Raw genomic sequence first — 13511 nt, 5'->3', positions numbered from 1 at the left:
AGAAAGCTCTCTCGCGCGAAGCTTTCTCCAGCTCTGTCTCTCTCTCTCTCTCTCTCTCTCTCTCTCTCTCTCTCTCTCTCTCTCTCTCTCTCTCTCTCTCTCTCTCTCTCTATCCCCCCCTCTCTCTCTCTCTCTCACACTGCCCCCGTCCTGCCTCACCCGACCAATCGAGGAGGCCTGCTTATCGTTGCCGCGAAGGGTGAACTGCGCACTGCGGTACGGGACAAAAATAGGTCGGCCAATTCTCGTACCAGTATCCCTCTTTCACCTCCGCCTTACCTATCGACACCTCCGCACCCTTATCCGAGGTCTAATAAAAAAACGAATATCTGCGAGTGAGCTTCGATCGCTTAGGCGCGGCCCTTTCGACGCGCGCTCAGGGTCAAACTTAACCGGCGCTGATGCGCCGACAGCGAGAGGTGGAATGTGCAATCGAATTATTCGACGAAATTATGCGAAAATTAATGCCTCAGAATATCGGATGTGTAAATGTGAATTTGTGATCTACCGGCTAAGTGTATCGGATTATCTCTCGGAGAGAGAGCGTAATCTCTCGGAGATATACGAGGAGCGCGCGCGGTGAGACCTCCCACCGACGTGTGTGTGTGTACACGATAATAAATATTTACAACAAATCAGATTACCGGTTGATAAAGCAGCGAGATCGGGAGGGAAGCGTTAATGCTGCGGTCGCAATCGCTAATCGGCGAGATCGATCAAATTCCGCTCGCGGGAATTTGCGGGGTCCGGCCTCTTATACGCAAGTGTACAAGTAATTCTCTCTCTCTCTCTCTCTCTCTCTCTCTCTCTCTCTCTCTCTCTCTTCACACATCCCCGCCTGAGTATTAAAATAAAAAAAAAAAAAGAAAACGAGGAAAAATCTCCGGGAAATATAATATCTCTTCCTCAGCTGCGGGAAGCGCACGCGGCCCCCAACGGGGGAGAAGGCCCCGACGACGCTTGACGTCGGAGCTTGACTTTCGGGGCAGAACGCTCGCGTCGTCGCAGCTCGCCCGTCCAACACATCCGAGCGAATCACACTCTATGAGATCGTTTGGGGAGACTAAAGTTCAAGACCGTTGCTCCGTATTGCCGCTGACTAATAGGACTGTGCACGCACCTTCGTTCCACGCTATTAGCGAGTATCAGGCATCAGGCGGATCGACGCACTTTCCTCCGGTATATCGCCTACTACATATACATGTATGTGTGTATATATATATATATATATATATATAAATATATACATCAACATTAACAAGCGCGGTCGCAGCACCGCGCGACCCGGTGCCGGCGATCAGTATTCGTCTCACTCTCGTCGAAAGACACACAAAAAGCACGCGTCGACTGATCGGCGTCTCCGTGATGTACGACGCGCGATAACGGCGAGGCGCTGTGGCGAGGTGATTAGCCGCACGATCGATTCGACGCAGCGGCGATGATGCTCTCTCAACGGAGATGATCCTTGAATCGCGAATATGCTCGGGCATACCGCGTTGGAGGGCGCACCCCTTCGGTGTTTCCTCGCGGGAAACACAGTCACGCGTCGCACGAGCGCGATTCGCGCGATTCCGTTCAATTTCCGGATCACTGTTTGTCGTCGGGCCACCTATCCGCCGTGGCGTATTGTTGTTGCGCGGAACTCGCTTGGCCCGCGGAAACCTGAGAGGTTTGCTGCAGGGAGGAGGGTTGCTGCTGCGCCTGCACATGCGTTTGCACCTGGTACAGGGGGTAGCTCTTTCGCTTTCGGATGCCGTGCATGGAGAGCAGGTGGATCTGCAGGTACTGCTTGGTCTTAAATTGCTTGCTGCACACGTGGCACGAGATGTACTCGGTCTGCACGGTGTGCACGTTGACGATGTGCTGCTTGAGATTGGAATTGTTCGAGTAGATCTTGCCGCACTCGGGACACTTGGGCTTGCCAGTGTGGTTGGCGTTATCCAACTGATGTTGCTGATGGTACCGCCTCTGGGTCTGTTGATGAAGCATCGCCATGCTCTCAATCTTGTCCTTCGCGCAGGACTGCAACATCAGATTCAGCTGATCGCCCTTTGCGGCGCCGCTCTGCTGCAGGCTTTGGAAGTTGTTCAGTTTCTGATGCATCATCGTCAGTTGCTCAGGGTTGAGGCTGTTGAGGGCATTGAGGGCGTGTTGCTGCGACGACTGTTGGCTGGTGGCATGGTGATGATGGTGCTGGTGGTGATGGTGATGTTGGAGGAGGGCCGAGAGGTCCTGACCTTTCGAGTTGTGACCACCGCTCTGATAAGTTCCAGACCCGGGGTGCTCGTTCCTCGTGGAGGATGTACCCGGCAGCCAACCGGAACTCGAGCTTGAACCATCTCCTCCAGAGGGCTGCCACCGCCCTGGAACCACCAGCCAATGTCAGTCCTCAGGCAACCTCGTATGATCCCTTAAACACTATTCTCAATCTCGCTCTTTCTTTTTCTAGTTTTTTTCTAGTTTGTAGCCTCTCGCAGCCCTTTCTCGCAGCGCTTTTCCGCGACAGTGAGCTTCCAGGTCTTAAGGACAACTCGCCCTCGACGACTCCCTCCCCAAACGAGTCTCTCCCTAAACCTAGGATCAAGCATCGATCCTTCGCACTGTGCGAGGTTAGGCACGGCAATCGTTCCTGGCGCCTTCCTGTGCGCCCTACTTCGTCTCCTCTTCGTGATCACTCGAATCACTTTCTCGAATCGCAGCATTTTTGTTTTTCCGACTCTTATCCAAACTCAGTGTGGAATGTCGCCGATCGAGTAAAATCACTACATCGATAACAAGGCTCATCGAGGCTCAGATTTTTATCGTTCGATACATGATACATTCTCGCATGGCGATCCTGAAGACGATCGAGCGCCCTATTCCAGGATTCCGTCAGTGAGTGATAACAAGTTACGAGACGCGAACCGATCTCACACATTTGCCGCAACTCCCCGGGGGCAATGTTCGCGCCGCGAAAATGAGCCTCACGTCGTGGCCACAGACGTGTGTGTGAATGACGAAAGGGGAGGAGGGAGGGGGGGGGGAGGATGAAGACGTCGCGGGACGAAGCTCGTGCCCGCGACGTGAAGCTCGTTTTCGTACCTAAAAGTAATTGCGTGGGTGTGAAAGGGGTTTGCGTCTCTGGCAAGTAAGATACGCCGCAGTAACGAACTTGAAGAGCCGTCGAGGTGCGACTCCACAATATACGCTGCTCACCGTGTGATAAGAGGGGGGTAGCCGGCAGGGGATGCAGGGTTGTGAGAGGTACGAGAGTTCCATGCATTCAACGCAACAACGACAGACCAGAGTCTTGGGAAACGACTAGGAAGGATACTAGTCTGGGCTTCGAGAACGTTTAAAGGTCATGAGATCGAAACTGTTTTGCGATTTGGCTCTCACTTACCGTAGTTCGAGTCCTGAGCGGCCGCGTGAATCCCAGATGGGCCTGGTATCAGTCCTGTAATTCACGAATGGAGGAGCTGCTGAATTGAGGTAGGCGAGCTGCCGCGCGGTTGAGAAACCGGCCCCGCTCCGAGCACGGCCGGCCCCTCCCCCCTCCCCCCCTGCCGTGGTCACCGCCGTGTGGGTCGTCGCGCGCGAAAAATATTACGTTGTCGATTATTTCGCAAATATTTACCGAGCAGCATCATCCCGGCCGCTTCAATCGCGCGCGCCGCGCCCCGTCGCGTCGCGAGCGGCCCCCCCCCTCCCCCCCCGGCTTGATGCGCGAGCAAACAAAATCAAATTATATTAATAACACGTTAGTTCGTTACGCTTAATAATAGATTCGTAGTAGTATAATAACGCACTCTCGCAAGTCAAGGAATACAATGGAATTACATACGCAAATGGAAATAATTGTGATTATTCATTAATTAATTTTAATTAAAGCCGTAATTAGTAATTAGTAATTAGTTAGCCGGCCTAATTGTTAATTACGAAAGTAATTAGTAACTAGGCGGCAAATTAATTATTAATTTCAAATGTAATTAGTAATTAAATGCAACTATTAATTTAAAGGGAAGAAGGAAAAACACGGTGGCTGATGATTTGCATTCTCCCGACGTTGCGGCGGCGGCGGCGGCGGCGGCGTTCAACGTCAACGGGATTCCTTCGTCGCGTGTGTGTTACATTTCGGCCTATCTCGCGCGAATTAACGAGCGTCTGCTGCTCGTGAGATTGACGCAAGCCGCCGTCGATATGAATCAGCCGCTGCGCGAGAGTACCAAGTGTACCGCATTTGCTTTTCGTCTTCCCGCCTTCCCGTAGGTCTCGAGGCGACGAGTGCTTCTATCGCCAAATCCCCACGAATTCCCGCAAGTCCCGCGATTTGCTGCGCGCGCACGCCAAATACTGCGCGTTGTAAATATCAACGCGCGCGAGGTCGCGAGCGGTCGAATAATTACCTTGGAGATTCAGCAGCGCCGTGGGGAAGTTGGTACGATGGTGTTCCATAGCGTCGTTTAGAATATCACTTGGCTCGGTTTTTACGGAGTTGAGAATGCTGTCGTTGTTCGACACGTCCTCCTCGTTGTCGGATATGGAGTTCGAGTCGTCGCCGGTCGATTGCGCCTGGACACAAATGAGATCCCGATGAGCCCCGATGAATCTCGATAACGCAATAACGCGCGAGGTCCGCCGCCGGAAACCACGAGCGATCGTTGCGGCGGACGCGATAATGATAATGGCGCGCGAATTCTCGCCTCCCCCCGTGTGTAATTTCGACGCTTGCGGAGCTTGCGGAGTTGTTGAGCAAATTACACGTGACTTTTGCAACGACGGGACTCGGAAAGTGTATTTTTGTCCAAGAGAAAATTTCCCGGTACGCGTATCTTCGGCCGCATGCGAGCGAGTGCAAAAGCTTCGGCGGCTTTGCCCCCCTCCCCCACCCCCCCCCGCAAGATGTCTCCTCCGCTGACTGATCCAATCTTGCGGCAACACTCGGAGATATAACGCGGACGTATAATTCTCTCACCGTTGCAAAACTCGTAGTTTCAACGAACGAACGAGTCGCGTTCCTCGTGAAATTACTCGGTCCATTTTTCGCTCGCTCGCGAAAGCCGTCGATGGATACTCTTTGCACTCACCCGATAGACGGCTCATATGAGCGAGGCGGGGGGATTTTCGCTCACCTGTACGTTGTTACTAGGTGCCGTGTGTATTGTGGGACCGCCTTCGAGAGCTTGACCGAGCAAGGATTCTTGAAGATCCGATTTATGTTCGACATGGTTGGCCATCGTCGGACTGTAGCTCCTAGCTCTCTTGTTTGGCGTCGGGCTCATGCCGTCCTCGTTGAGATCTCTAGCGGTGTCCTGCCAAGGATTACGGGGTGTCGCCTGATGAAATGAAAGACAAGCCGGGTGATAGGCAAAAATCGCTCTCTCGTGTGAGCGCATTCCGCGACCGACTCGCGCGACTCGCTCGACGAGTCAGTTAATCCGCGCCGATCAGCGAAACCCGGAGAGCCCGTTATTAAAGCCGCCGCGCGTAATATTTGTCTAACTTCTATTATATAAGCCGCGAAATGAGAAGCTAAAGGACGAAGCGCGAGAATCCTAGCCGGGATTCCGCCTGTCACACAGGCCGGCCGGCCGTGGCGACGGCGACGGCGACGGCGGCGGCGGCGGCGACGGCGGCGGCAACGGCGGCGGCAACCGGCGACGGCGACAGCGGCGGCGGTAGCGATGGCGGCGGCGGCGACGGCGGCGGCGGCGGCGGCGGCGGCAACGGCGGCGACGGCGACGACGACGACGGCAACGGCGACGACGACGACGACGACGACGACGACGACGACGACGACGACGACGACGACGACGACGACGACGACGACGACGGTGCGGCGGCGGAGGCGCGGTGTTAAAAGCACATTAATTAAAATTCGTTTTAATTAAGGCTAAATTAATTAAAAGTTCGAAACCAGCCGTATAATTCGTATAATTAATTTCCCAACTTCCATATTAAACTGCCGGAGACAACTTACAGGTGCGCTACCGTTGTTGCCGGCCGACGACGGCAGCGGCGGAATTTTCGCGGTGGCCGCGCCGCTGTTGACATCCGCCAGTCCTCGGACCTGGAGCATCTGCGCTGTTTGCAGGAAGGTAGGCAGCCGCTCCTGACCCACGTGCACCTCTCCGTGATACATGAAGCGCAGTATCGACTCCATGTCGGACGACGCCACGTCCCTCAGAATCACGATCGGATGTTGACATGGATTCGCCTGTGCGCAAAAGGAAAAGAAGAATCAAATATTTCCGTCGAATGCGAATTCTGCCTGTGTGTGTGTGTGTGTGTGTGTGTGTGTTGCCGCTTGCAAATTGGACGACGATCCCTTCGCCTGATGTTCATGATGGCAAATAACGGGACGTTCGCGCCTTGCCATTTCGGCTTCTCGCTCCCCGGCCTGTCTCTGCTTTTCTCTACTTTCGTTTCGTCGCGTGCGCCTCCGAGTTTCCCGAATTTTCACACGCTCCCGCGCGATTGCGCGCGTCGTTCCTCTCGGCGACGTATAAAGGCCGACGTAGCGTGTGTGTTATCCTTGCGTTTCCGCGTTCTACAATGAGCGAGAAAGCCGCGGTGAAATGGCCGTTTCGTCAGGGCAGCTTTTGTACTCGCCGCGTTCGCGCAACGTTCCGTTCGTTCGGATCCCGCTGCTGCTCGCTCGCGCCCGATCGCGCGCTGCTCGAATACGCAGCGCTGATTAAACGAGCTTTGATATAAGATACCGGTGTCAAGTTAATCGCGGCTATTAATAATCAGCCCGTACCGGGCAGCGCCATTAGTACAGTTATTTCATACGCGCCGTGGCAATTACGAAAAGTATGCGGGCCAACGTTTGATCGATCAAGGCTATCGATCCATCAAGAGGCGCGCGCGCACGCGCGATTTTTCTAATCGCGGATTCATCGGAAGCCGAGAGAGAGAGAGAGAGAGAGCGAGAGAAAGAGCGAGAGAGAGAGAGAGAGAGAGAGAGCGAGAGGGAGGATACATCGATCCACTATCAACGAAAGGTCAAGAGGCTCGACGGTAACGAATACCCTCCTCTCCACACCTGCCCCCCCTCCCGCAACCCTGCTTCTTCGTGAATAGAACAGAAACATTTCTCTCACGTATGCTGAAATTCTCACACACGGCGCAGAGCCGCACGTAGTTCGATTTCCATCGCGCAAAAAGAGAAACAACTCATTTCAGGCTAACCGATTTAGCGGCGGCTAAAGGTCAAGAAGTGTACGAGGATTCTGATCGATGCTCGGCGAATCGATCCCTCTTCCGAGGCGCTTCGTACCTGCCGCCGATAGACGCGCGAAGGGAAGAGGGCGGGGGGGGAGGAGGGGGGTGAACCTGACGGCCGATTAATTTATAACGATTTACAACCGAGATGCATATAATCAGCGCCGTTTAATCCACGTCGGTGCTCCTCACCTGGCAGCGCCGCGTTGCGCCGATTTGTACGTTTAAGGCTGCATAAATCGACGGGAGGCGTTCTTCCCCGTTTCGCGTTTTTCTCCCTCGCGGAAACGGAGCTGCGATGCGGAGAGCGGGCTGCAACACACAGCTGACACACGTCGTTATAATTGCGAGCACCATTTCTTCCGGAAAGAATATCCTTCGCGCGGAGGACTTTCGCCTCTGCCGCGCGCGCGAGAATCCGCGCTCCGGCGCGGCGCGAGAATCCGCTCGGGCGAGCTCGGCCGTGACAAAAATCGAGACACGCTGCGAGAGCGTCGTCGCGACTACGTCGGGGGGAGGGGGGGAAACGCCCCAGATATACCTTCCGTCAACGGGCCGACCGGTCCGAATCGCGCTTCCCGCCGCTGGTTAATTGCATCCGCGAATAGTCACGCTCGACGGCCAATTGATTCGTAACGACGATTTACAACCACGGCGCGTATAATGATCGACGCTCAATCCACGTCGGGATGTTCCCGTAGAGCGCGGCCGCCCCTCGGGCATCGATTCTTACACCTGTCCGAGCGGCGAATTAGCTCTTAATATCGCGCGATCCTCCAAATCGTTAGACGAGAGGAGAACAATTTATCCTCGCCGCGGACGCGCGTTTTTACGCTTCTCAGCTGCGCGCAGCGCCGTGTAAAAGCTCGCGTTTGTATCTGCCAGCCGTGAACGCAGCGCGCGCGCGCGCGCGCGAGTCTACGGAGAATTGCGTTATTCATTAATTTTATTATTATGGTTTACAAAAGAAAATTTAAATTCGCTTCCGACGTGTATGAGCGCGCGCGCGCGCATGTGTGTACCTGTCAATAATTTTCACTATTTATTAATTACTTATTTATATATGTCTACTTATGTAAACATTGCGCGCGTTGCAATTGAACATTAAATTAACGGCGCTGCGAATGGTTAATTGCCGGACAAATAGATACGTATTTTCCTGACGCTGGCTAAAGGACCGCGTTCTGTCGCGACAATCACCGATGACGCGCGATCGACGCCGCGTTTCCTCAGCTTAAACGGATGCGCGCCGATATGATATCGATCACGATCGCTCTCTCGCGAAAACCAGTCTCGCGGCGGACCACCCTCGTGCATAAAGCGAAGGCGTTTCACGGCGGTGTATGTACGCCGTGGCATTATACGGAACGCCGGTGCCATTATCGACAGCGATATTAATTATAATTAATGAGCCTCACGGGGGAGCAGCGCGGCTTTCCGTGCTCCTGCCTGCACGGTTATATACGAGGCGTTGTGATACGCGCGCGCGCGCGCGCGCACACACACGTAGCGCGTAGCGAAAAGGCAGAGAGCGGCACACAATGCCTCGATCTCGGCGGAGGGCCGTTTCCGAGTTCGATTATCGATGCTCCGAATTTAACGTCGCTCCATACGTGAAAATCGCGGAGGCTCGCGAAGCTGCCATACACAGAGAGACATTTATTATTGGCCGTTATCGACTTAACGTCCGATGCCGCGCAGCGAGGTGCGGTGTCGTCGTCGTCCTCGTCCTCGTCCTCGTCCTCGTCCTCGTCGTCGTCGTCTCTCGACTTATTGAATTCTTGCGGAGTACATCGCGGCCGCGGAAAGAGCGCTTCTTCAGATAAAGTTACACGTATATCGAAATAGTTCGAGAGGAAGAAAGAGAGAGAGAGAGAGAGAGAGAGAGAGGGGGGAGGTGTATGTGTGTATTAGTATGAGTGGGTGTACAAAGGGGTGTCGCGTTAATGTCGCGTTCTCCAAGAAGATCAGTTGGTTCCGATCTGGCCGAAAAGATTATTATTTATTTGATTTGTCTCGGTTATGAATGTTCGCGAGTTGATACAGTTGGTGCTCGACTTTCTGTTAAAAAATAACTTTCAAGTGGTAAGCGAAGTATTGAATCGGAAAAAAATATGGGCGTTCTATGCTTTTATCGCGTATTTTTTCTTCCCCCTTTTTCTCTCGTTTCAGTCCGGAGAGTACCGAAAAGTGCGTAATTGTTTTCAGCGGATAATTTATCCGGCAAACATGAACGGGGGATATGCATGAAATTGCATTTGATGCGGCGACTCTTTTTTTCCGCAATGAATCCGCGACGGATCAATCGTTGCAGAATGCAATTTCGTAATTGGAGAAGTACATTTTATTAAATACCGATAGTCGCGCGCTTGGCAATAAAAGAAAAAAAAAAACTACGGTCGGTCGGGCTTTTTCGTTCCGACAAAAGTATGACTTAATCAATCGAACGCATTGAGATTCATTCCCTCCTCCCCCCCTCCTCTCTCTCTCTCTCTCTCTCTCTCTCTCGATGAAGGCAATTCTCCCGCGGCGCATAAATGAGAAATATTTTCGCCGATAATCCCGTGGTTGCGAAAGCACAACTTTTTAACTATAATTATGCGCATAAACGATCTCGATCGTAGCGGTAAAAAATACCACGGAGCCCGACGCGAGCGACGCGGTGAAATATAAATCGCATGACGATACTTTCACATCGCGGAAGGTCGGGCGAAAATGTGATCGGCCAGACGGAGCCTTAATCGGAAGAGTCGGCCTGGCCGCCGACTCGATATTTTTAGAATAAAAGGCGCGATTAAGCTCCGTTTAATTCGTCGCCGCTCGCCGATGTGGAAGTGCTCGCAACGGAAAAGCGATCTCGCGCGCGCGCGCACGCTTCCAATGTGGTTTCCACACGTTTATTTCGAGCTTGTTCGCGCATTAAGTGTGACACACATGACTGTCCGATACGAGGTCCGTCGATCGCGGGAAGCGCTGGCAAGCTCGTCGTCGATAGAAACGACCGAGACATTCCAAGTAGTGGAAATACTCGCCGAAGGTACATCCGCGCGCTATCCTCTGAAAGTCGTAAATGCGAAGAGACAAAGCGAGACGGCGGAGCGGAGAAAGAGACAATGGGCCGCCCAGACATGACGGGAGGGACGGAAAAGAGAACACTGTGAACTCCTTTATCGCATTAACCAACTCAATTAACAACTTTGAGACGGGAGACACCATCCTCTCTAATTAGACCTAACGGGATTAAAACCGGTCAATAATTAATTGTACGATCGCGTGTGCGTCGGGGCAGAATAGACGAATGATCAAAGAGCCCGCGATTAATTTGCGAGATATGTATCGATCTGCTTATCACGATTCCCCGGCGAAATGATAGCTGCTTCGCCGCGCGTATGACCGCGTACGAAGGAAAATTCAGCCGAGGTATTTGCTAATTACATTCCGGATTATCGCTGCCCCGCGCGCAGTCTGGCCCGCGGAAGACAGGAGGGAAGAGAAGAGTGAGGTGGGGGGGGGGGGGAAGAGAGGGTGAAAAATGGAAGGAAAAAAAAATCACTTCGCGTCCCATTGTGGCGGAGTTGCTCGCACATTAATATGGCCGAACGTCTCCGCGCGGAGCCTCCGTATCGTGTAGCACCGCAGAAGTGTACTCGTTATCAAATGGAATCTAATTGATAAATTGCTCCGTATACACTTCACCCAACGGACAATTGGTCTCAATCGTCAAAATGGCCGTCAGATAATACAACATTTGCCAGTAAGCGTCAGCCATGTCGTATGTTTCGCAGAATTCGATCGTGCATCTCCGCGGCGAGTATCGATCCGGTATCTGCGGAAGTCACACGTGTACTCGAACGAGAGAAAGAGAACGAGAGAGGGGGCAAGAAAGAGATTGCAAATAAGATAGCAATCTGCCCATTATTACCGGTCCATTCCATTTATCCAGCCGCGGTCAGCTCACGTCGCGATTTTTCCGTCCGCGGGTATCGCTCTCGCGCGATGTGGGAAACTTCGCGCCGGCCTTGTTATTAAACGCGGTCCTCCCCCCCTCCCCCCTCTCACCCCCCGTGTACGCGCGTGCACGGTCGATTTTTGCCTCGTATCGCGGCTCGCGTATCGCCTTTTGTACCACCGGAGCAGTCGCTCTCGGTCGCAATTATCCAGCCACCTGCGAGGCGGTCGCGACGGAATCCAGAGCGTCCGCTTTCCAGCCGCGTCCGCGAAACAGCGCGAGGAAGAAACGGCCGCGCCGATGAGCCAGCGGCACCGGTAATTGATTAGTGGAAATAAAGGGGCACACCGCGCGCGCGCGAGAGAGAGAGAGAGAGAGAGAGAGAGAGGCGAAGACTCGCGACGGAGCACGGAGAAACCGCACGGTCGAATGAGAGAATTCTCCGCCGGAATACGAACGATTCGCCGAGAGATCCCGGTTCGAGTTATCGGAATTCAGCCTAGATGATCGAGATTTCTGATTAGTCGGCTGGTCGACGGGATTCCGGCATTTTTTCGATCGGAATTTCGAAACCGTTTGTATCGCACCGGGGAACTGGCTGCCTCGATCAAAATATTCTTCTCCGCGTGGCGCTCCATGAGCCGCCGCCGCGCTTTGTCCGTCGCGAATGCCGCGCGTGTGACAACGCGTGTTATTACCGTCGACTGTGAAACGACATGACGCTGTCGGGGGATGAACGCTGCTGCTTTTCTTTTCCCTCTCCCTTTTCACTCGGATTTCTCAGGCGCGGTCGACGCGGTTTCGACAAGACAAGAGATATGCGAGCGGGCACTTGCGAAGAGTAAGTTCGAACTCGCTTGCCCGTTGTGACAGATAAACGAATGCGAGGCTGAATATCGGCCGATTGTTTCGCGGGCTGGAGAGAACGGATATTTCCGTATCAATTAATTCTTCGGCGGTGAAAAGTGGTCGCCGTGTCGAGAGGGGAAAAAACGGAGGGCTGAGATAATAACAGCGTTCCGCGTTGCGGAGAGAATATCATATTGACCCCCCCCTCCCCCGTGTAACGTACGCTCTATGTGACTCATTACTATGTTGTGCGTTATATTATTGGATCGACCTGCGTCGACACACAATGTGAACGTGCGCATAAAAATGATGGCTGACGTGTGTTTAATCAGGTTTTGCAGCTTACTCGGGAAAAAGGTATTGCTCTTGCGTCTCCTTCTCTGCAGGATCGTGCAATGATATTGATCGGCATCCTGCTAATTGCGTTACATTGTATGATAAAACTGTGTTCTTGTACACCGACTCATCAGTTCGCACGATAATTATGAGAGCATCTCACGATCACGCTTCGATTGTCGAGCTGCGAGTACCAAATGCCGCCGTGTTAACCGCGTCGGACCTGTTTGCGACCGCGTCGTATCAGTGTTTTTATATATTTTTAAGGCGAGCTCCTCGTCTCCGAGATACTCGACACCCGCGCGGTTCACGCACGCGCCGCCAGTTGACACGGAGAATTAGCGCGGTGTGAAATTGACGGAGAAAGGATTTGAACCGTCTGACCCGCGACTACACCCAAAAAAAGTAATTTCAGAACAAGAGGAAACATTTAAATTTTAGAGGATTTTATTTTTATATATGGTCTCAAGAGGATTTCTGTAAGATTAAGAGGAAAATATTATAAACACTTTGTTCTTAAAGTTAGAGGGTTATATGTTTTATACATAATGCAAAGCTTATTGACTTTAATATAAATCTCCTCTTATACGCGGATTATTTAATCTTTTTTTTTAGAGGATTATTATTTATTCTTACTGTACTTTATTCTTACTGGTTATACTAGTTAATTTGGAAAAGTTATTGTAATGTATAGCGAAAAATAATATATATATATATATATATATATATAGATGCATTTCTGGCTCCAGTTCAATAAGTAAGCACGAATGAAATAAGTTCATCGTAACAAATAAATTTCCAATTAGTTTTGTTATAGACTTCATGGTTCAAAAGATGTTTATCATAACCAATTGTATAAAACATAGTTAAAAGAAAGAATATATAATTTAACTTCTTGCAATAGATTATAAAAGCGTTCTAAATATTCTGACCCATGAGTATATTATTTTTTCACTCATGTCTGGAAGTAGAACATGATTGAACAAAAGGAACCGACATTCAAATCAACATATTCCTCTTCATATAAGAGGAAAATTAATTGATATAACAGGAAATCCTCTTGAAATAAGAGGATAACAGAATAATATCTAATAAATTTTAGATGATTGGTTCACTGTAATCGCTTTATCGAGAGAGGAATCCTTTTTCTCTAAAAGGCTTCGCTTAAAAT

The 13511-nt window shown here is 51.7% G+C and overlaps 1 protein-coding gene across 7 annotated transcripts in view; it reads right to left on the bottom strand.

Moving 5' to 3' along the window:
* The window catches only part of LOC105187799 (protein abrupt), a 93445-nt gene that overhangs the window by 25090 nt on the left and 54844 nt on the right, over positions 1-13511 (bottom strand). For 6 of the 7 annotated variants that reach the window (XM_025305678.1, XM_025305682.1, XM_011148813.3 and 3 more), the window contains 4 exons: positions 5960-6196; positions 5112-5315; positions 4386-4551; positions 3383-3436 (listed from right to left, as the gene is read on the bottom strand). In XM_025305678.1, the coding sequence (XP_025161463.1) occupies positions 3383-3436; positions 4386-4551; positions 5112-5315; positions 5960-6196 (661 nt within the window). Of the gene's footprint in view, positions 1-1242; positions 2364-3382; positions 3437-4385; positions 4552-5111; positions 5316-5959; positions 6197-13511 lie in introns of those variants that run through there. The other variant, XM_025305681.1, reaches the window with a different exon arrangement.

Source organism: Harpegnathos saltator, unplaced genomic scaffold (genome assembly GCF_003227715.2).
Source record: "Harpegnathos saltator strain DR-91 unplaced genomic scaffold, Hsal_v8.6 scaffold708, whole genome shotgun sequence".
Taxonomy (NCBI): domain Eukaryota; kingdom Metazoa; phylum Arthropoda; class Insecta; order Hymenoptera; family Formicidae; genus Harpegnathos; species Harpegnathos saltator.
This window is presented reverse-complemented; position numbering and strand designations above follow the sequence as displayed.